Source organism: Eleutherodactylus coqui, chromosome 1 (assembly GCF_035609145.1).
Source record: "Eleutherodactylus coqui strain aEleCoq1 chromosome 1, aEleCoq1.hap1, whole genome shotgun sequence".
In the NCBI taxonomy this organism is placed as follows: Eukaryota; Metazoa; Chordata; class Amphibia; order Anura; family Eleutherodactylidae; genus Eleutherodactylus; species Eleutherodactylus coqui.
In genome coordinates, this window is record NC_089837.1 from 151,153,219 (window position 1) to 151,177,568 (window position 24,350).

At 42.7% G+C, this 24,350-nt stretch overlaps 2 protein-coding genes across 4 annotated transcripts; one reads left to right on the top strand and one right to left on the bottom strand.

Annotated features, from left to right (window-relative positions):
• Positions 1-13,612, bottom strand: LOC136626781 (carboxypeptidase N subunit 2-like). 2 transcript variants are annotated; one of them, XM_066601796.1, is made up of 2 exons: positions 13,484-13,612; positions 1-2,438 (listed from the first exon to the last, which is right to left on the bottom strand). In XM_066601796.1, the coding sequence occupies exon 2, from the start codon at positions 2,355-2,357 to the stop codon at positions 816-818; it is 1,542 nt and encodes a 513-aa protein (XP_066457893.1). In that variant the 5' UTR covers positions 2,358-2,438; positions 13,484-13,612; the 3' UTR covers positions 1-815. The 2 variants fall into 2 exon arrangements, with proteins under 2 accessions (XP_066457893.1, XP_066457886.1); XM_066601789.1 differs by lacking the exon at positions 13,484-13,612 and adding an exon at positions 4,900-5,420.
• On the top strand, positions 12,815-22,141 carry LOC136626797 (carboxypeptidase N subunit 2-like). 2 transcript variants are annotated; one of them, XM_066601810.1, is made up of 3 exons: positions 12,815-13,091; positions 18,435-18,558; positions 20,548-22,141. In XM_066601810.1, the coding sequence occupies exon 3, from the start codon at positions 20,555-20,557 to the stop codon at positions 22,115-22,117; it is 1,563 nt and encodes a 520-aa protein (XP_066457907.1). In that variant the 5' UTR covers positions 12,815-13,091; positions 18,435-18,558; positions 20,548-20,554; the 3' UTR covers positions 22,118-22,141. The 2 variants fall into 2 exon arrangements, with proteins under 2 accessions (XP_066457907.1, XP_066457902.1); XM_066601805.1 differs by lacking the exon at positions 18,435-18,558.
• Positions 22,142-24,350: the final 2,209 nt, after the last annotated feature.

A 24,350-nucleotide genomic window follows, 5' to 3' on the forward strand; every position in this document is an offset into this window, starting at 1 on the left:
GGGGTTTTATTTGCATACTATTGTAGTGAACAGCATAGCCAACTAAGCTGCTTATGTACCCTACTTATTTGTAACTGGAGTAATAGTATATGGTGTGTGATATATAATATAAATGCTCTATATCATATGGTTTCCTTAAGTGTTTTATGAAATAAATAGATTAAGTATTGCTTGTGTCTTTGCACTTAAATAAATGCTTAAAGGGCCACTCCGGTGATTTTGTTTTTCATTCATTATGTAGCTAATCCCTCAGTTTATGTAGGTGAGCTAGTTTTACTCTTCTTAGTTATTCCTTACTATCTGAAACTGCTGGCCGCTTTTCCCTCATGTGATCTCAATTCTGACCAGCTCAGATTTTCTTGGGGTTATGCTGTCTGAAACTAATCAATTTCTCACTCTGTGTATGATTCCTACCACAGAAGCCATCTAGAGGAAGACACATACACTCCTGTCACAGTTACTGGTGAGGATCACACAGCTTCTGTTATACAGCTATAATAGAGGAGATCACAACTCATCCTCCTGACTGTATACTTATGGTCTATAACTTATTTAGATGAATATAGAAGGTAATGATAATTAAACTGTCCCCTCAGCAGGCAGAAGTGGTATAGCCTCTAGCTAATAGTGCTAATTCATTATGGGATTGATGTCAAAGTAAAAAATCTCACTCTCATGATGATGCCTGAGAAGAATCAGACAGGCGGCTGCAGTATACCTCCAGATTGTAACAGACATCAAGGTGAGGAGGCCAAAGTTGAAAAAAAAAATATTTTCGTCGGAGTGGCCCTTTAATATTCATATTATTCAGAAGATTATGTAGCTGTGATGGTGAATTTCAGGCTTGTGGGTCTACATTTAGAATCTTCTTTTGTGAAGACGTGATTAAATGTTGTAATATTGGATTCTTCCATAGAAACATTTACATTAATGCTTGAACAGACCTTTAATTCACACTTAATAATTAAACTACCATCAATGGTTGAATAGCTCTTGCAGATGCTGTGGATGGTGTCCGTCTCAGGTCCATTCATAAGGGCTGTCTCCTTTACCTTAAATGAAGGCTTTTCTAAAACATTTTTGGTTGCAGGGCAATCCAGTTCTCGATTTCTCAGGAGATGAATTGATTTTCCATGCAGGTGTTCTGGTTTTTCACAAATAATTTCAGAAATCTGAGTCAAATCTCTGTTGTCTTTAATCCAATTCAGAAAATGAGACAATGAACAGTTGCACCACCATTGATTACTATGAAGAATTAATGATATCAGATTAGGTAACGGATCAAATATACCTTCTGGGAGCACACTAAGCAAGTTGTGATGAAGACTAATAACGAGTAGACTAGTCATATTTTCAAAACTATTTTCCTGAATAACTTCAAGATGATTATTGTCAAGATAAAGGTGGGTGAGTGACTCTAGACCTTCAAAAGCCCCGTCTTCCAAGTTTTTGATTTTGTTGTAAGACAAAACTAGTTTTTCTAAATTTTCTAGAGTTGAGAAAATTCCCCTTGGAATGGTTTGCAGTTCATTTCCACCTAGTAGCAAGTTGACTAAGTTTTGGAGTCCATCAAAAGTCCCTGCATGAAGAGTAGTAATTTGGTTTCCTTCCATTGCAAGCCATTTAAGACTATGGAGTGTTGACAAAATATGAAAATTTAACTCTTTAATAGAGTTCTTAACAAGACTGAGTGTTTTCAAGGATGTCAATTTTTCAAAGGTGAACCTATATATCCGACTTAACCGATTTCCATCCAGTGATAGTTCAGTAAGGTGGGTTAGATTGTCGAAGCTTCCTGGTGGTATATAAGTTATGTTATTGTTGTTTAGTTTGAGAATGCTCAGATTTTGCAACTGCTTGAAAGAATCTATAGGCATTCTGTTAATTTCATTGGAACCAAGGTTCAGTTCCCGAAGATTTTTCAACTGACTAAATAAACTGGGGCAGGTGTGTGCTATATTGTTTCCTTGTAATGCAAGAACTTCTAACTTTGCCATGTTTTCAAAGAGATTGCATGGGAGATTTCTAATTGAATTGTGTGTGATAATGAGCTTCTGAAGTTCTCGGAGATCATTAAATGTTCCAGGTTTTATCACAGCCAGCCGATTGGCTGATACCTCCAAGTCGGTAAGGTGAGGTAGTCCATGAAATGCATTCTCATGTATAGAACTTATATTATTGCTGACAAACAGTAATTTTTTTAGGCCGTTGTAACGTGTGAAGGATGCATTGCCCAAAGAAGATATTGATGTATCCAAAAACATGAGGTCAGTAACATTGGCTGGAATATCCATGGGAATCTGTACAATGTTGTAGCCGGAACAGAAAACTTGGACTCCATTAAAACAATTACACATGGAAGGACAGCTCTGCACATGCCGTGAACTAGTTAATACTAATTGGCAGATGACGATGCTTCTTATCAGTGTATTAATTACCTGAAAAAAGAATATATTAAATGTGTGTTCTATTCTCAGTTTCAAAGCAATATCATCAGCAAATATTATATGACTATATATCACTTTAAAATAGATTTCTGATTTGGAAGCACGTTGCCTAATAATTAGGGATACATGTTAACTGCTATTCTCTAATATAATGGTGTGTTCACACATAGTGGAAATGCTGCGGATTTTCCACAGTGGAAGATTCCATGGTAAAATCTGCAGCATTTCCGCGAAAAACATAGAATTAAAATCTGCGCCATTGATGTGGAATTTGAAATCAGTTGCGTTTCCGCAGCTACTTCAGCAACCATAGTGCTCCCCATCACCTCCAAATTCTCTGCTCTGTCAGCGATTCCTGTACCCGGCACTCACTAGAGGCTGCTGGGTACAAGGTGAAGGAAGCGCTGACTGTCTGAATTTGGCTGCGGAAATCCGATGATGTGGTTTTTGACTCTGTGACTTTTGCAGAAAATCTTCAGCATTTATGATATGTTTGAATGTACCTTAAGGATCGGAATTGGTAGAAAGATAGAACATAGGGAGGAGAGCTTCACTGCAGCTTCATTTTATGCCAGTCTGTAATACATGCCCTGTAGGCAAACTACAGATTGCCAGGCTTTAACCCTTTCCAATCCAATTTGTATCCTGTTTTTCTAGGGGGCTTACTCTTTTTCTGCCATTATACAATGGCGCTATATGCTGGCTAAAGCCAGTACTGCATGAGGTGACACATTGGATAGGCTCTGACAGCAGAGAGGCTGGCAGTATACAGTAAGAGAACCCTGACGGATGTCTTCCAACATCGGAGCTGTACAGCCTTAAATCATAATGTCTTGAGAGGTCAGACAGTGGATTAGAAAAGGTTAAAGGCAATAGGCTTTGCCAGTTTGCTTTAAAGGCAACCGCATAGAATTGAATATTTTTTAGCTTGGATATTCACATGGGTGAGTGCAATCTTGTTTTGGGAAAAAACAGATATTTTCCATATTATTTTCATGCATGTGGAAAAACTCACGTTTTTATTGTACGTTTTTCTCTCCTCTGCATTTTCTGTGGTCCCCTTAGTTAGCTGCATTAAAAATGCATTATAGTTGCCGTAAACTTGCATGCAAATCGCATGGCATGGGATTGCAATGCATTTTTTCAATTCTCCCATAGAAAATAATGGTCGATTCTTGAAGATATAGGACCGACAGTGATTTTTCTAACTTGGACTATTGGTCACAAGAGAAAAATGGCTTTTGTGAATTAACCCATTCGGATTAATGGGTTCTTTTCTTGCGTGAGTTCTGTTTATCTCTGAATCAGACAGAATTCAAACGGCAAAAATCACCCGTGTGAATACAGTCAAAGTAGCAGCTATAGTAATTCTGCTAATAAAAGTACAAGAAATCAGAAGTTCACATGATAGTCTTCTTCTAGCAACACCTAATAAATTGACCCTGCAATGCTGTTTCTCTGCTCTCATGGAAAAGTTTTGCTGAAAATACTGAGAAAAGGGGAAAAGCCAATGTATGAAAAATAAATAATCTTAGCTCTTCTTAAGAACGGGTTGGACTGTATTCTGAACTTTACTTATTTGTATGATATCTGATCTTTATGACATATTATGGTTCTCTGATGTGTCCATAAGAAGCGTGAATGCTTCTTTGGATAACTTGTCCTGCAAGAAAAAACTCAGGTTGGCAACCCTGGAGCTGATGGTCACCAATGATCTTCTTAACTGATCTATACCCCAAAACTTCAAGTATGATTTTAGTGCTGTTCTCTCTATCTTCATAGAGGAACCTTTGTGTAGTATTCTTCATAAACTACAATATAAGTACTTCCTATGAATCCAGTTGATGTTTTGCCAATAGTGCAATACCTCTGTACTTTCATTGTGCTCCAAAAGATATAAAGATAAAAAAAACAGCAAAATAAATGTTGCAGAATTAGAATATTCAGGTTCACACCATATCAAGCATACTATGCCAGGTATAGATAAACAGGCGCAGGCAAAATGATGTACAAGTCACATTTCATCCCACATAAGCCAAAACATTTTCATTGTCCTCTACAAAGTAACTTCTAAGGGCTCACTCACAAGGACACATGTCGCCCACATATAACGCACATATATTTCACATACATAGTACGCAATGCTAGAAGCCATTGGTTTCTATTTGAGCCTCTCACCCCTATGTTCTTTTTCATGCGTGTATTAGGAGCATGAAAATAGAGCAGCATGTTCTATATCGGTGCGTATTACATGCGTAATTTGCACCAATATAGGCTATGAGGATTTAACATATGCAGCAAATACGCATGTATTTTACATGCGTGAATAATACACGGGACACATACGCCCCTGTGACTGAGCCCTCAGAGAGTAAGAAAGTTACATCTATTTCTTCATTTATGATAAGGAAAACATAAGAAAAAATATGGAAGAAAACTGAAAGGGTCATACCATTGCTATGGCACTTGTAGAATCCATTCGATTTGCCGATCACTGAGGCAATGAATCTGCCCTAAGACTACAACTTATTAAGACCACGATGACAGGATCTGAACCAGCAGTTTTCTATTGGAAGGAGTGACAACGCTGGAGTTTCTGTTTCCGTATCATACATTCAAAACAACTTCTGAATTTGGAATCCAAGAGACTAATCAGAGGTGTTTACCACAAGTTTTGTCGTTGTATCACCCTTGTGTTCTGCAGGTCACAAAGTTTCCACATCTCGTAAAGCAGGAACTGACAAGTTGATTTTTCAAACCTTATCCTCCAATTCCTGTATGACCATCCTGTATGCATACATGGCGTACTTACACACTGAGCAATAAGACAAGTCATAAAATGATATGTGGGAATCTGATCTCTATGATCCATAACGTTACCAAGAAATAAGCAGTTCATGTAAGACAACCTACCAATGTGTCTGATATAAAGAGAACATGTATCACGTATGTTTCTCCTAATTAGAACCAGATAGTGAAACATATTCCATTTTTCTAATCTGTTTTTGTCTAAGGGCTCGTTCACATCAGTGTTAGGGAGTTACATTTTCCTATTTCGTTTGGGGAGCAGGAAAACAGTATCCCTGGTTGAATGGTTCCGTCTTATTACAGAACTGAATGACGCCAAACCGACCCCCATTGAATATAATGGGGTCCATTCAATTTACAGCAAACAGACCAGCATTTTGCCAGAATTTACAGAATTAAATAACGCTGCTTGCTGCCCTATTTTGCCCTGGAAATCAGAGACTGAGGTTCTGAACGGAACCTCTGACACTGATGTGAATGAATATCTGTAAATGTTTTTATTCTGTTGTCTATGTACAACTATGGGGCCGGACATTTTTCTTGAGCTGCACTTAACAGCATTTAGAAATATGATTTACAGCAGAATTCAAGGGCCATTCACACAATAGTTAATAGGGGACCCATTGACTTCTATGGGAGACTGTTCTAGACCTTGTCTGTGACCTGTACAGAGGTCATTGTGCAAGGAAGAGTAGACAAGCTGTAATATCACCTACTGTGAATGGTGAATCCTGTGTTGTTATATATAGCTGTTGCTTTTTGCTGCAATTCTGCCCGTGATGTGAGATGACTGATGAAAAATTTCCTCTACAGAACAGAAGGTATCAGCCTATTACTAGACAGGTCAGTGTGAAAACTGCAGGTTTTTAAGTTTTTTGAAAATGTAAATTGTGATTGAATTTTTTTTTTTTAATTACCAAAAATGAAGATATTTACTTAAAGCTTGATATAAAGATATAAACTTAAAGCTTGATTTATACCATAGGTCATTTTCTGATAACACATTCCCTTTAACATGTTTCATCTAGAAGACGTCATCTTAACTTACCTTGTATTCCACTATTCTCTAAAAAGCCGTGACAATGCAAAGAGGCCAGTGACATGAGACATGAGAAAGAATACACAATAAAAGGGAATTGAAAACTTGCATATTTTGATGTAAATGTTCAGAAACTTGAACAAATACATATGAATAATATGCCAGATATTTAAAAGCCAGTAGAACATATGAGTGATGTGCTTGTGAGAATGTAGGCACATACTATAGTAGTCAGAAACTGGATGTTTGTTAGGTCTGCTACCTGTGTCTGCTGCCCTCTTGAGGTGTTGGGCAGACGTGAGCATCGCTCTGCTCCTCCTGTGTGTATGAACTCTATATATTTGTTTGCTACCAGCACTGAAAAAGTTAACCAATTCTCTGGCTTTCAGCCCAGCTGTGGGGATAAAAAGGCATTACTCTCCTATTTAAGCTGGGCTGAGGCACTTCCTCCTTGCCTGAGAGTTGTTGTGTGTTTAGTTTCAGGCACACACGTTTCCTAGGTTGCCAGTTTTTGTCTTTATGATCTGTTTGATCCTGTACTTGTATTCTGTTAATTGTTTGCCTCCCTGTCTCTGCACCTTATCCTGTTTGTTTGTTTGGCTCTGTCATCCTCCCTACTCTCCTCTTCTCAGTCTGCTCTTTGTCTTGTATGTTTTCTACTCCATGACATTTGAATTTTAGCCTGGCGTAAGCCTGCTCCAGTCACAAAGCATTGCCATCCTGTACTTTACATTTGTCAGTTGTCAGACCCTGTCTCTGTCCTTGTTTGTATCTTTGTGTATGTCTGTCTGCTGCCAGATCCAGTCTTTGTACCGCTCTCAGTTCCGTGGTTTGTACAGCCCCTTCCTGTGTTATTGGTGTGTCTTGTGCCCAATACCTCCCTCCTGTATCCCATCAGGCATACATAACCCTGAGGTGAAGACCGTGGGGTCGTCCTTATCAGGACACCAGCCCCGGTATTAGGCAGGGTCTCTCCCATCTTCCAGTTTAGAAAAGGGCAAGATTTATCCATACATTGTTCTGTTTTGTAGTGCCTCGTGCCAGTACCTCTGACATCAGGGGAAGTCAGCTACCAACCATACCGGGACTAGCCCAAAGCCTAACCGGTTGGCTGGTCCACTGGGTCCACATTCTGTGTCCGCAACAATGTTGCACATACTGTAGAACAGGCAAGACACTCACTCAGTATTTCCTGTCTTGAATTTATCTTATACATTAATCCGCGACAAATGGAGAAACAATTGTTCAGATCAGCAAAAGAAGTTTTCAAATCAGTCCTGGTGATATTTAATATTCATCCTTCACAGAGCAGACTGAAGTAGAGAGGGTTAACCAAGTTTTAGGAGTGCATTCTCCTGACACAGCAAGACCCAATAACACATGTTGTACTCATATTTAACGAATTAATTAAGCCATTTGGAGAAATGTGTGGGGTAAAGGGCCTTATAATTAAAAACATATCCTACTAGATGTTTTAATTTCTATATTACAATGAATTCATTTTTCGACTGTTGAGTACATTGGAGACAGGCTCAAATACTGCCCTAAAAACTTGGGGTCCCCCTGTACACATGCTTATTTTTCTAACATGATTTTGTTCTTAGCACTTTAACTTGTAAATAGGAAAAACTCTCCCCTTATAATGAGTTCAAGGATCTAGGAACCTATTGTGATCAGGTACCCAAGACCAATAGATCACTGATGTGACTTATTTCCACTTACAGTTGTATCTCATCCACTTAAAGAAGTGTCCAGCTCTAAATGATTGATGATCTAGCCTTAGAATAGGTAATCAATAACTGATCGGCATGGGTCTTCTTCCCATGACCCACAATGATCAGCCATTTTCCAGGGCCACTGCAGTCATGCGCAGAGCTCAGGGCCAGCTCTAGGGTTATGAGGGCCCGAGTTATTTATAATACCTCTTCTTGCCACCTTTTAGAAATAATGTCCCCTTTTACCCCTTTTAGATATAATGTCACCTTTTGTGCCATTAGGTATAATGCCACTTCTTGCCCCTCTATTAGATTTGTCATCTTTTGTCCCCTCTCAGTGACTGGGGAATATCTGCAGTGATCATCCGTGTGTTACATGATCGCATAGCCCAAAAATCAGACAGTGGGAACAATGGCACGACTACAGCTGCCAGGGAATGACAGTGGAGGTGAGCATGTACTATTTTTTTTTTATTAATCAGACTTTAAAATCAGGGGGGCCCAACTGCTCTGCATGACCTCACAGCTGGAACTGCTTTCCCCTCCTGGGCACCTATGCACTGTGGGCCCCGTCACCTGCCTGGTTTTGCTGGGTGCTGGCCCTGACTTAGCTCATGTATGCCGATAGCACACAGCTACGTATGGGAACTATGCCTGCGAAACCATGCCTGGATGCTGCATAGTATACTGAGCTGTGGCACAAATTAGCTCCATGCATAAACACCCTGACCCTGGTGAACAGCTGATCACCGGGGGGCTCGGGCGGTGGACCCCTACTAATCAGCTATTGATGACCTTTCTTGAAGATAGGTCATCAAATATTTACAGCCGGACAACCTGTTTAACCCTCACCATCCAATGTAAACTGGAATGCAATGAAGCTTTATCTGGTAAACAGACTATTCTTATTTAGGAGATACTCCTGAAATCCCAATGCCTTTTGAGACACCTGGGACGTGCCCTGTAGTAAATGTACTGTGGATAGAATGGACTTTTTATACTGCAGTGCAAGCCATGGCAGCTGAAGTCTATGTCTTCTGTAACCACTGTAACAGGATCCCCATTTTTGAGGTAAGATGGTTGGTAGATAAAGGAAATTCATTCCAACACAGTGGATTTGATTGAGAACTGACCTCAGCCATCTATATTGCCTATTCACAGCAAAGACAACTTCACATTCATAAGTCAAGATAAATCCTGCTCATATGAGCTGCTAACTGCACTCATAGTGCCCCTCACTATTTAGCTCCAGACCTGCCAACCAGAACCCCAAAACGCTATTCATGTAGGGGGGTGGCCCCGTGGGGTTTTGTTATAATGGGCTATTAGTCTTTAAATACCGGCAAGTTTGGAGGACTGTGAGTACAGAGGTTCCTGAGTGTGGCTCCTCTGGCACTTAATAATCTGTTTTTCTTCACTGGTCAAAGAGGAGGACTGTGAGTGGTTTGGAGTGCTGCATAGGTGATAAAATTCTGATCGGTAGTAGCTTCATCACCGAGACCCCTACCAATCCTGAGAACGGGGGTCCCTTGTACCCCTCTTCTTGTCACTAGGGGATTGTTAAACAGATGTCACCTTAAATGGAGCTATAATTGCGCATACGCGGTGCCCCTCCATTCAGTTCAATGGAGGAAAAAAACTGACAGTCAGCCCATTGAAAAGAAGGGAGTGGTGCTACCACTGAAAAATACATCTTGTCCTGCAAAAAGCAAGCCTTCATATAGCTATGTCACCGGAAAAAATAAAAACGTTATGATTTTTTGAAAGTGAAGATGTAAAAATGAATTAATATGTGAGCGGGTTTCCACATCTGCATCCATTTACACATTGTATCTATTGCTTTCAGTAAGGGTAACAAAATAATGTAGATTTGGTATAGTGGATATTATTTGGTTTCTCTTACTGACAGCAATAGCAGTTTGCTCCACTGGCTAAAACTGGCTGTACAGGACCAGATTTGAATTGCGGAATCCATGATCATCACTCACGTGGACGATCCACGGTATTCCGCACCCATTGAAAAAATAGAACATTCACATCTCCGCTCAGATGAGCAGACAGCAATTGTGATTTCCTTGAGCAGAATTAAAAATCCCAACATGTTCTATTTTTGTGCAGACTACGCATGGACGGCTTCCATTGAAGTCAATGGAAGCCGTCCAACCCACAGCCAATCCGCAATTGACATTGCGGATAGGCTGCGGGTACCCGTGTCATCACCTATTGACAGCGCAGAAAATACAAATATAAAAAAAAACAAAACCTGTACTGCACAAGACCGACATGCAGCATCCGTGGTCATCCGCAGTACAGGAAAAGAAGGTACGTGGGGTTGCCGGCTGTGGTCAGAGTCTGATTCCGCTGTGTGCTCCCGCATGCGGAATCCAACTTGTTCGTGTGCAGGCGGCCTGACAGGATACCAAAATTTTTCCTTATAGCATCTGTTACAGTTTAGAACATAGATCTACAAACTTTCTTTACTCTCCTAAATGTTTAGGTTCTATTCACACTAGCTCCATGGCTTCTGTTCATAATGGAGCCAAGTCCACTGGCCAGACAAGCTTTATTGGTGCCCAAGTTCAACATGATAGCTGTTGGATGGACAATCATTAATTTTGACCAATCCCTAATGTGCCTATCTTATAATGCACTCTACATTTCCTTCTGTCGCCTTCCCATCAACACATGTACAAAGTACATCTCTTAATGCAAAGCCAGCAGGCCAGCCTATATCTAACTGTTATAGGGTCCCACCAGCTTCTTCTGAAACTCCTCTTCTGACTTCACTTAGCATAGTCTTTTAGTTTCTTGTTCCACAAACTGCACCCCACCTCAATGGCAGTCCTTCGCATATGCTGCAGACTACACTATTCTTGCCAAAAATCGAAGACCTTATCATATCACAATCTATTGCATGACCGACACCAGTGCTTTTAAAAGTACCTGTTAAATTATAATGTGGTCCCCACGTGCACTAAGGTGTCTGTTGTTTTGAAGGAAAAAATAGCACCGCATGCAGTATTGTTTTTCCCATAAAAAATGCCAGAATTTGCTGTAGGGGGCTCCTAATGTAGATGTACAAAGTCATAGTAAGACACATTAACCCCTTAACTCCACAGGATGTAAGTCAAAGTCCAGAGCGCACGGTACTTAACACAACAAGATGTAAATGTACGTCCTTTGGATGGAACGGGCTTGGAAGTGAGCCTGCATTATCCCACAGCGGGAGCTGGCTTAGACTGACAGCTGGCCTCCCAATCCAACAGCGAGGATCGGTAATAACACCGATCCCCACTGTTAACCCTTTACATGCCATGATCAATGTAAATTGAGGCATGTAAAGGGTTCACAGAGGGAGAACGTTCCCTCTATGACATCATTGGCCCTACTCTATGTGATTGCTATCGGGCCTCTACTATGGCAACCATATGCCAGACAATGGGTCACACAGGTTAATGGTGACCCCAGCTGGTACAGAAACAAGTTTAAAACACAGGGGAGCACCAGAGAGTCACATAATCCAATGGAATGAAAGGAAGGCACAATTGTTCATGAGATGAAAGGGAAGAAAATTGCTAGTTAATGCTCTTGCTTGAGAAAAGAAAGTAGAATTAAAACACAAACTTTAATTCATTTAAATATTAAAAACCAATGTTAGACATCTAGAATAACCTTGCTGACACATTCTTTTTAAGGGCCAGTACGCCCACCAGCTTTCACATCTCCTGCCAATCCAGATGATTCCCGGGTTATTTAAGACACCCTCCCCAACTCAAGGTAGCCTCAGCAATAGGTAGTGGTTTTGTGAAAGTGTACCTGTATTCTGCTTGATCCTCAGTTTTGACCCTTTGACTGACTACCCAGAATTCTCAATTTCTGCTCATCTCAACCTCAGCCTGTTTTCTGACTTTCTCTTGCCCGATTGCCACCTTTCTCTCTGTGTTGCATGATCTTTGCTTCTCCTGTCCTTGTCCAGTTATACTGACTACGTCCTTGCCTGTCCCTTTGGTATGCTGGTTTGGGTCTTTTTGGCCTGTCTGGGTCAGCTGCCGCTGAACTGAGACTACTCTCAGGGAAACAACATTGAGATTCCATGTAGCAAAGGACAAATCCCTCTAATAAGAAGGGCTAAAGGTTACAGACCAAGGACCTCTTAGAACAGCACTCAAGGAGTAGCCCAAAATCTGATCAGTCAGTAGTGCAATGGGTCCATGCCCACACCTGTATGGGCGGACATGCCCTAAAATAGTTTTTAAAGACCTTCCACCTACCTCTAACTTTTGTCATTAGGCCAATGTGCACCATGACCGCTGGGTCCTCACTAGCCTCTCCCAGTAGTCTGTCAACCCGATCCGCATTGTGTCGAACTTGAGCACCAGGAAGACAAAACACATTCGACAATCCAGGTCTTTGTGGGCCCTGTCTGTCACCCTAATAATTGAGTCTCCCACCACTAGGACCTGTCTAGCCTGCCCTCCACTCCTATTGTTCTTCTTACTAGAGCAGACATTCGTCTGCCCAGAGGGCATGTCGTGCTACAGCAGTGCTAACCCGTAATGCCCCCCCCCCCTCATCTGCCAACTTAGCAAACTTGTTGGGGTGTGGCAGTTCTGGACTAGCCTCCTTGGATCTCTTCCCTCTACCTCTCCTCTCACCTAACTAGCTGCCTGATCATTCGTCTCTCCCAAACTACCATCCACCCCCATATCTACCCCAGCGAGTGCCTACTCAGTGAGCAGCAAACTCCTTTCCATATTGCTAATAGATCTCCGTGTTGCAAACTGCGCCTTTACCATCCAGGATTAGATCTTCCAAATACACAACACGCTCACATCTCATACAGCAGTACGCACCCTCGACCGGCAGTTGAAGAACTGCATACATGGCACAAGATGTGCACAGGAAAATTATCAAACCAGACAGCGTCTTATCTCATCCCCACAGATGTTTTTGGAGTAGAAGGTGACTGTGCAGACATGTAAGGCTGTTTCAGCAGATTCTGGGAAAGTTTTGTACTAAGTTCTGTCACAGGAGCACCATATATTATTCACTAGGAGAGGGATACAGTAGCTCTATGAAAAGGTAAGTACATGTTGTAATGTCCACCACTGTATGTATAGATACCCAAACTCTATTGATATTAAACCACAATGTAACACACTAGATTGACAGTTGCAGCAAACTTTAAACTGACATTTGATACAGCAGAAGCCATTGAAAAGTGTAGTTAAAGCTTGCTGCAACTTTACATCTGACTGCATAACATGACTGATTTACATTATCTGTTTAAAATCTGTTTGCTTACAACACCTCTCTGTTCAGCGTTGCCAACTACAGAGAGATCATACAGGGCAAGTGGTTGATTAGCACCAAGCTCCCTGGAAGCGGCAGCGGCTTCAACTGTATCTGCATCCTTAGGACACAAATACAGTTGAAAGGTATTGCAGTGCTCCAAAATTAATAAAACAACTTACCTCTTGAGCACCTGGCTGCTCTGCTCTTGTAGTATCTCACATCACATCTGGGTCACGCAGTCACGTGTACATCTAAGCGCATGACGGCTGCGGACAGTCACCCGTCTCAATAACATTGAGAGCCCAAAAGGGAGAGCAGACTGTGGGGAAGCAGCATGGAGGAGTGCAGCCTGCAGGATTAGGTGAGTAAACTTTTACTTATTTTACTTAGCTTCAAAAAACATTGTGGATGGAGGGGGCGGGCAATGCTGGGTGGAGGGTGCGTTTTAACACTCTTCAGGGCCTGCGCACAAAAATACAGTAAAATCCGCACACATGTGTGTGCAAAAACACAACACCCACTGTGCAAATATGCAGGGCAAATGTGCATGTAAATACGCTTATGCCCATGTGAAGCCGCAGCCATCAGTAGGCTGGTGGTGAAGAGGCAAGAATAAACAAGTATGGCCAAGCAGTAGTCTTCAGGTGGCAAGAAGGAGGGATAGTGATTTGTTGCATAGAATTCCAGAGATTATGTGGCAGTGTCACGAATGGTAGTGCGACGTAGGTTCAGAATGGCGTAGCTGACAGATGGAGGAAGAGGCAGCACATTTTTTTCACCAAAATAACTTTACTTAACATTAGCATAATAAACATTATTTATACTCCATAGCAGGGATCTCATACTTTAACATTGCGGAATAACTTTTAAAGTCGCAGTACTCAAAATATCTACTAAGATCCATAATATCCTTTTTTGGCAAATGGTATCCCTCGCTGTATATCTTCCTCCTTGGCGGCAGCAAGGCACATGACTTTCCACCTATTTACCTGGTATTCACTGAGGGCCAACCGCTACATAAATCATCTTTGGCTGTGGGCTTCTACCTCAAATGCTCTGTAGATGCGCCTTTACACATAGGACGCAACACACGGCGTTTATGTCACTTACATACAGAGGTTGTGACACAACAATCAATTCCGTATTACTGCTATACCCTATGTGTCTTACCGTGCCATTACACATCCTTTATCATAACTAATTTATGGGACATCCTACAGATTATAGCATAACTACATCGCCCATTAGTATAACACACTAGTACCAGTCTTACTAATATAATATTGCTTTCACATATGAGTTGCATGTGATTTAACTTCAGCAACTCGCTGAGGAGACCTGTTCGCTTGTTGCCTTTACATGTCAGCTGCACAGGATTTACAAACTTCAGCAGCTTGCTGAGGAGACATGTTGACTCGTTGCTTTCGCATATGAGCCGCATGTGATTTACAAATTTCAGCAGCTCACTGAGTAGACATGTTCGCTTGTTGCTTTCACATGTCAGCTGCACAGGATTTACAAACTTCAGCTGCTTGCTGAGGTGAAATCGTGGCTTGTCGCTGAATCAAGTAAGTTGCATTAGCTTCATAGTGGCATTGAACCCTCTGCAGTGACATGTTTGCATGACAGTGACGGTTTGTTTCAACACTGGACGGTTGAGGATTAGATGAAGGCTGGACTGGTGTTGGCGGCATTAGCACTTGAGATGACATGATATCACGTTCAGGAGATGTGAAGATAGTGGTGAAGGATTATACAAGTACTTCAATGTTCTTGGTCAATATGCACCGCCAGCTATGTATGTGGACATTTGTGAGGTGTAATTTATTGGAGTCTCCACAGAGATGTCCAACTGTGTCACAACCAGCTACAAACTGCCAGACTAAATACTGCTGTATCCATACCAGCTGAGGCTGCGGGGGTTTGTGTGGGATGTAATCAGTACATAATCCCTCAATCAGTGCAAAGGGATAAAGTACATGTGATGACATCACCGTCATGTGAACAGGGACGGAACTCAGAGCCCCAGTGACTGATCACATGATGGTGACATCATCACGTCTGATTCTGCTGGTTTAGGACCTTAGATGATGTCACCATCATTGTGCCTTTAGGGTGTTTTATACAAATAAGATAGCTCTGCTACATGGATATCACACACACACACAGCTCTTGTACATGCACGTCACAGACACACAAAGCTCTGCTACATGCATGTCACAAACACAGCTCTGCTGCATGCACATTACACACACTCAGCTCTGCTACACGCACGTCACAAACATAGTTCTGCTACATGCATGTCACACACACACAGCTCTGCTACACACACACACAGCTCTGCTACATGCACATCACATGATGGTGACATCATCACAGGTCCTGTAAGCACAAGGCTGCTGTCAGGCTCTGCATGTTTTAGGACCCGTGATGATGTCACCATCATGTGATCAGGGGTGCAGCTCAGAGCCTCGGTGACTGATCACATGACGGTGACATGATTACATTAACTCACAGAGTCACTCATCACTCAGAGACAGGTGGTCGTTAGTATTTTGATATAATATCTTAACCAGAACTACACAAGGCCTTGCAATCTCCAAATCATGGTACCATAACTATAATAAGCTAACGCTATCACACTCCTGTGAGTGAGTCCATCTCCACCACCCTGGGCAGGGATTTTACATTATTCAGTACTGCGGGTTGTAGTCCACTCACACTTTCTAGAAATCTCTTTAACCACTTGCTTCGCTATTCGTCTGCAGCATCCACAGCAGTTCTTTTGAACCGCCACCACGGTGTCGTCAGGCACTGCAGGGAGAGAGACTCCCTCTCCTCCCACGCACAGTGGGCTGCTTCACCCCAGGAGTCCAGCCACTTTTACATGCATTTGCAGTTTCTTCTTTGGCCTTTATAGCCCTTTGGTCTCTCTCAGGACAACTCCTCAACATGGGTAAACTACCCAATACGTAACTCCTCAAACAGTTCCTGCCATTTCTGCACTTATCCTATGTGACCGTGCAGGAAGTCCATGCTGGAGATGGACTTCCTGCATGGTCACATAGGATAAGTGGTAGGCTTGATAAAGGCCAATTGTCGGCCGAAACGTTGCCTGATACTTTGCTCTATGGAACAATAAAGTCATATATGTTTACTTAAAAACGTTGTTTTGCACCAGTTTATGCTGCCACGCTTCTACAAATAGATTATGCGTAGGTTGACAGTTCACAACCAGACTGTGGTTGTCGCATTGGTCGGATAAGACGTGGTTCCTCCCTATTGTGGAGTTCCGTTTTGCCGCATTGTGAGTGCCGTGGGCTTCTGTACCATCACACTTATAATATTGGCGTCGTCTTTTGCGTCAGACTTCTGCACTCTATATAGTTACATGTAGGAGCCCTACAGGAGTGTTATAATACTATACTTGGTGAGTCAAATCCAGTGGTGTGCCGCATGTTACTGCTGCTGGCTGAGGGGGACAAGCAGGGTCCATGGGAAAGGGGGGCCCAATGATGTTTGGAGCCTCTGTTGGCTCTCAGTTGCTAGTGGATTCTTCCCAGCTAGGGTTCCCTCCTTTGTCACGAAAAAATACCAGCTAAGGCAAAACGGTGTGTGGTTTGGGGGGTTGGTTGGGGGCATAGCTTATCACAATGTATGTTTTTATCTTAAGTGGCCCAGTGGTAACAGTGACGCAGTTAGTCGCCCCAGTAGTAATAGCAATTCCCACAGTGGCCTCAGTACGAATAGTGACCCCCCGCAGTGGCCCCTGTACTAGTAATGACCTTCACAATGGCTCCAGTAGTAAAAGTAACCTCTGTTACTGGCCCCAGTAGTAATAGTGACCCCGCTAGTGGCCTTAGCAGTAACAGTGTGCTTGTTAGTGACCCCAGTGGTAATAGTGCCCTTATTAGTGGCCCCGGGATTAATATTGATCCCATTAGAGGCCCTAGTATTAGTGACCCTACAGAAGCCCCAGTATTAATAGTGACCCCCAGGAGCAAGAGTGACCCCCTGTTTGTCATCTCAGTAATATTAATGGCTCAAGTCGTAATAGTTACTTCATTAGTGGCTCCAGGAGTAATAGTGACTCCATTAGGGGCCCCAGTAGTGATATTGTCCCCCATAATAGCTTCAGTAATAGCAACCCCCAAATTGGCCCCAATATTAATAGTGACCCCCACAGTGTCCTTAGTAGTAATAGTGTCCCATGTTATTGGCTTCTGTAGTAAGAAGGAGCTCTAGTAATTGTCCCAGTAGTGATAGTACCCCTGTTGGTGGCCCAGTAGTAGTAACAATCCCCTCAGTGGCCCAAGTAGTAATAGTAATCCCCCCTTTCAAATCGCCTGGCAGCAGGAAGACTCACCGTCAGATACAAGCTGCTGCAGCCCAGAATATCGCTCTGCTCTCCCCCACGGTACAGCGGCTGCAGCAGGTTGTGTCTGACCGTGAGTCTTCCTGCTGCCGAGTACAGGTGGGGCTGGGTGCATCAAAGTGAGGGTCACCCCCAGCCTCTGCTGGTAACCTCAATTATTTTACCAGCCATTAAAAAAAATTCCACCACCGGCCTTAGTACATAATTACCATCCGGGTGGTAACACCATTTGCATGGCAATTCCTGTAGAGGTCGGTTGTTGTGTGGGTCATCCTGTGCAGTCTGATGGCCCGACAATGCAGGAAGTAGGGGTAGGTGGGACAGTCAGCATTGTATGGTTACAAAACCTGTGGACTGAAAGCACAAATAAGGGAAATAAACAGGAAAAGCAGACGGTTGTGAAATAGCCATAGTAAGAGAATTCAGTTCTGCAAGGTTACCCTGCTGAGAAGAGTGAAGCCCTGCTTTTAACCTAAACACTAGTGACATCTAGTGGCAGTCTGGTGGAATTATCGAAAGGGACCCTATTGAGTTTGAACACTACCAAGTGTCCATGTCTTCAATGCTCCCATTGAGGGCTCACTCACAGGGGTGTATGTGGTCTATGTATTTTTTATACAAATTATATGCAGTACCCGGCAAATAAGCATGTAAAATATATTTGCTGTGGATGGTAAATCCTCATAGCCTATATTGATGTGTATTATGTGCGTAATATGTACTCAAATAAAACATGCTGCGTCTTTTTTATATAGGTAAAGAAATGCAGGTGTGGGTAGCCCAAAAGAAATCAATAAGCTTTTAGCACCATCTATTATACTTGTGAAGAATATTTGGGGGTCTGCATACGCCCGTGTGAGGAGCCCGGACTCTGCAAATGTCAGTGAATGAGAAACTGTTTTATACATACAGAGACAGACTGTAATCTAGATCCTAACATTAAACTGCTGTGTGCCGTCCCTGCATGATAGGTGTGCTGAAACTGAGAAATAACATATTGTGCTTATGGGAGAACTAGGTGCAATTATTTCAGACTGGTCCTGAGTGTGAAAATCAGTTGTAATACACAGAGCTATTAGCCCGCAAGTGTCCAATCCAGCTAACGATGGCTGTTGCATTTGGAGGGGTGGAGGGAGGGTCCCTATGATTATTTCTTAATGGCCCCATTTATTGTAGAAGGAGCCTTAAATTAAACAAAAAGTAAATTGCCCTATTGTTCTTTGGGTTTAGTGTTTACTGTGTGTATGATGCAATTTAAATAATTTTATTATGTTTTACTACTTTTAAAAAATATTTTATTTTTTTTGAAAAAAGCAAATTCGCTTTCTGTCACTATATTCTGTTCAATTTTTGATTGATTTTTTGATCACTTATTATTCAATTTTTTGAGCATCGTTGTGTCCCAAAAACTGTAAGATAACTGTGTTAAACAGCTTACACTCGCCGATATGCAGCGGGCTTGGTGCAAGAGGATGTACATGTACACCCTTTTGCCTAAAGGTAAGGTAGATTAGAATGAGTTCAAGGTGGGGTGGCATAATTTGTATAACCTGCCAACAGTAGGTCTTCAAAATGCTAAGGCCTCCTGCACACTGGCAGATTTGCATTGCGGAGTCCGCGGTGGATGTCCGCCTCCGGTCTAAGCAGCAAATACTGCCCCATAGCATACTATAGAAATATGGGATTTCATCTCCAAAAGCGGAAATTGATTGCGATTTTCACTCGCAGAGGAGAAATCATGGCATGTTGCAATTCTGTGCGGGCTACGCATAGGCAGCTTTCATTCCAGTGAGCACTGCAGAAATGTCGCTGGATCTGCGTCATCGCCTAGCACTGGCACCTACTGCGCATGCAGAGCGCTGCGGAAATCCCGCATGGGGGGTCTGACCCGCCCATGTGCAAGAGGCCTAAGTCCTAGCTCCAGCTCATCTCCTCAAAACAAAATGAATATAGACTAGCAAAAAGCAAGACCCCATATTGACATGTTGTTGCAAAAATAGAAAAGTAATCAGCTCTGAAATGCAAAAACTTCAAGAATTTTGTGTGGTCTCTAGAGAGTTAATGGCGGGGCTACTGAGCAATCTTTCCTTAAGGGTGCCCACCCACTGGCGTTTTTTTTCCCTGCAAAATTCGCAGCATTTTTTTTCTGCAGGGGTCTATGGGACTTGTAATGTTAAAATCGCGATCGCGCAAAATCGCAATTTACCGCGAATCGCGGTAAATTGCGATTTTGCGCGATCGCGATTTTAACATTACAAGTCCCATAGACCCCTGCAGAAAAAAAATGCTGCGAATTTCGCAGGGAAAAAAAAACGCCAGTGGGTGGGCGCCCTTATTCCCATTTACACGCAGCGTAACCAAAAAAACGATTCTAGAAATGTTGCAGATTTTCCAATTCCCATCATGCCTTATTTGTTGCTGCAATACCTTGGGTGATATGTACATAACAACCACAACAACATCTGCATGTAAGGCTGGATTTCTATATATTGGAAGTTATACACCCGAGTCGGACACAATTCATGACATTTTAGTGCATTTTGTGCTCAGATTTCGCGAGACAGGTATAAAAGCGCTGCATGTCATAATTTTCTTGTGGATGCAGAGAGGCAACTGGCATCAAAACTGATGTGCTGGAAACATGAATAATCCCATAGAAAATTATGGAATCACTTTTGGCAGCAGTTTCCTTCTGGTCTTTTACTGCAAAGCTTGGAGGAAGAAAAGCTAGAGGGACAGACATGGTAACCCGGCCAAATACGTGGATTTTCTCACATTTCAGTGTGCATTTCTTGGATGGCCCAACATATATATGCGATGTGTAAGTCTGCCTGAGACTAATGCTGTATTTGTTTTTTCTTTGTACAGAAATAAAATGATTTTGCTACTCATTCCTTTATTTGGAACCATTGACTGCACTTTTCCTACAACCTGCAAAAATGTGTATGACTGCCCTACAGATTACCAGGAAGTCTTCATGAAGGAAACCATCACTGAGGTGCCTAAATCCACTAACCCTAAAACAACCGAGATCTTCTTAGTGAACACTGGAATTTCAACCATCCGCTCAGATGCATTCAAGTACATGACTCACCTGGAAAAAATATTCTTCATGAATAATAAAATTAGCTCAGTAGAAGTTGGTGCTTTTGATAATCTACAAAACCTTACTGAACTTGAGATATCTGGAAATGCAGAGTTGCATGAACTTAAGGCTGGAGTCTTTAGTAATCTCAAGAAGCTGGTACTTAAGTACAACAACATTAGTTCTTTGGATCAAGGAATTTTTGATGACCTGCATAACTTGGAAGAGCTCTTTATAAACTTCAACAAGTTGCCTTCTTTTCCTCCAGGGATTTTCAATGCGGTTGGAAAACTCGAAGTGCTGCATCTAGCAAAGAATAAACTGACTCAGTTACCGGAGAACATATTCAGTAAATTACCCAATCTAAAAGTCCTTCGCCTCTATGAAAATGAGCTCACTGAACTTCCTGAAAGATTAGTGGACAATAACCAAGAACTCACTGAATTCAATATAAATGACAACAAAGTAAAACTGTGGCCGCAGCATTTTTTGGCCAAATCAAAGAATCTCCAAAAATTACTTTTGGAAAAAAATCTGTTAGAAGAACTTCCAGACCAAATGCTGTTTGGGCTAAATAGAATAAAGCAACTCAAAATGAATGCAAATAAACTGCAGAAGCTTCCAGGTGCAATAAGTGATGGTAATAATGTTACAGATCTTGATCTGAGCAGCAATGAATTAACGGATATTCCAGTTACTGCATTTAATAATTTCAACTATTTAAACAAGTTGATTATTTCTTCCAACAATATCACCAGGCTAGACAAGGAAATGTTTTCTGATCTTGGTACATTAACAGAGCTTAATGTAGAAAAGAATTATCTTAGCAGCTTACAAGATGACATATTCTCATCCCTCCCGAAGTTAAGGACATTAAGGCTTAACAACAACACGTTCACCAGCATCCCTATTGGACCAATTCAGTCAGTCCCTAAACTCACTGCTTTATATTTAATGGGCAATCCTTGGGCTTGTGACTGTAACCTTAAAGAGTTTTACATCTGGATAAATACCCACAAAGCAATAGTAAGAGACAGCAAGAAAATATGGTGTGAATCGCCAAATAACCTCAAAGGCCAAGTCATAATGTCTCTAAAGCTTGATGAATTTATTTGCCTCACAACTCCAGGCGCAACAATACTGACCTCCAAAATAGCGGCCATTACCACAAATCATCCAACTACCATTCACACAACACAGGAGGTCACTACTGTAAAGCCTCCGACAACTCTAATGCCTACAACACTTAAAATAATAACAATAATAATAATAATAATAATAATCTTTATTTGTATAGCGCCAACTTATTCCGCAGCGCTTTCAGGCATGGATAAATGCAAAACAATAAAATAATTACAGTGTGAAGTACATTGGGTTAGACACAAATGGGTTGGGGGTGGTACAGGAGGTGCAGGGGGTGGGGCACACAGGCAATAGGAAATTTCATGTACAGATCATTTATTAGAAAGCAAACAGGGTGGAGCACCATAGGGAGGGGCGAGGGACTAGGTCAGGAGATTTGGTATGCTTCCCTGAAGAGGTGCGTTTTTAAGGCACGTCTGAAATTTCGTGCATCGGGAATTGTCCGGATGCCTTGGGGTAGAGCATTCCAGAGGATGGGTGCTGCTCTGGTGAAGTCCTGTAGGCGAGCATGTGAGGTTCGTATTACAGGGGTGTTTAGTCTGAGTGTGTTAGCCGATCGGAGTGAGCGCGCTGGGTGGTGTACTGACAGGAGGGAGGCGATGTATGGTGGCACAGCGCCATGCAGAGCTTTGTTAGTGAGGTAAAGGAGTTTAAATTTAGTTCTGCAGTGGGCGGGCAGCCAATGCAGTGACTGGCATAATGCAGAAGCATCTGAATAACAACTGGATAGAAAAATGAGCCTAGCTGCTGCATTAAGTATGGATTGGAGTGGAACAAGTCTAGTGCGGGGGAGGCCAATGAGTAGCGAGTTGCAGTAGTCAAGCCGGGAGTGGATGAGGGCGACAGCGAACGTCTTTAGCGTGTTCGTGGTCAGGAATGGACGTATTTTAGCAATATTTCTGAGGTGCATGTGGCATGTTAGGGCCAGAGATTGGATATGGGGGGTAAAAGAGAGGTCAGAGTCCAGTGTGACCCCAAGGCATTGGGCATGCCGTCTGGGGGTTATGATGGTGCCAGACACTGGAATGGAGATGTTGAGGTGAGGTCGGTTAGAAGGTGGAAAGACAAGGAGGTCAGTTTTAGAGAGGTTTAGTTTGAGAAAAAGGGAGGACATAGTGTTAGAGACAGCGGACAGACAGTCGGCAATATTTTGGAGAAATGGTCCAGAGATCTCACGAGAGGAGGTGTATAGTTCGGTGTCGTCAGCGTAGAGATGGTATTGGAGGCCAAATTTGTGGATGGTTTGCCCAATTGGGGCAGTATAGATAGAGAAGAGAAGGGGACCAAGGACCGAGCCCTGGGGTACCCCAACAGCGAGAGGAAGTGGAGCAGAGATAGAACCAGCAAAGGAAACACTGAAAGAGCGGTCAGAGAGGTAGGAAGAGAACTAGGAGAGAGCAGTGTCCTTTAGACCAATAGAGTGGGGCATAGTCAGAAGGAGGTTATGGTCAACAGTGGCAAATACAGCAGACAGGTCAAGGAGGATTAGTAGTGAGTAATCACCTCTCAACTTTGCAGTCATCAGGTCATTTGTTACTTTTGTAAGGGCAGTTTCGGTCGAGTGTAGAGAGCGGAAACCAGACTGGAGGGGGTCGAGGAGTGAGTTGTCAGAGAGAAAGCGAGTAAGGCGGGAGTAGACCAGGCGTTCCAGTAATTTGGAGATGAAGGGGAGGTTTGAGACGGGTCGGTAGTTGGCAGCATCAGTTGGGTCCAGGGTTGGTTTTTTAAGCAGAGGGGATATGATGGAGTGTTTAAATGAGGAGGGGAAAGTGCCAGAGGTTAGGGAGAGGTTGCAGATTGTAGTGAGGTGAGTAATAAGAGCTGGGGAAAGGGACCGGAGGAGGTGAGAGGGTCGCTAGCGCAGGTGGTGGGGCAGGCAGCGGAAAGAAGCCTAGAGACTTCTTCCTCTGTTGTTGGTTCTAATGTAGATAGTGAGTAGGTGCTGGATTTAGTGCTGATGAAACTGGGATCAGGACTAACCATGCAGCTTTCAGAGATTTTTTCTTTGAAATAGGCAGCTAGTTCTCCAGCAGTCAGGTCTGTCACAGGGGCCTGTTCTTTGGGGCTGAGGAGGGAGTGAAAGGTCTCAAAGAGTTGTTTGGGGTTGTGGGATAGTGAGGAGACAAGGGAGGTGAAATAAACTTGTTTGGCATGGTGAAGGGCTAGGTTGTAGCTTTTAAGCATGAATTTGAAGTGGAGGAAGTCTGCAGGCCGCTTTGACTTTCTCCACAGCCGCTCGGCGCACCTAGAGCACCGCCAGATGAAGCGCGTTTGGGATGTGAGCCAAGGTTGCCGTGGTCTGCGTTTGACGGCTCAAGTCATGGGTGGTGCCGCTTCATCCAGGGCACGACTGAGAGTGGTGTGATAGTGTTCGGCTCCCAGGTTAGGGCAGGGGAGGAGAGAAATAGGGGATAGGGAGGACTGAATAGTTTCAGCAAACTGT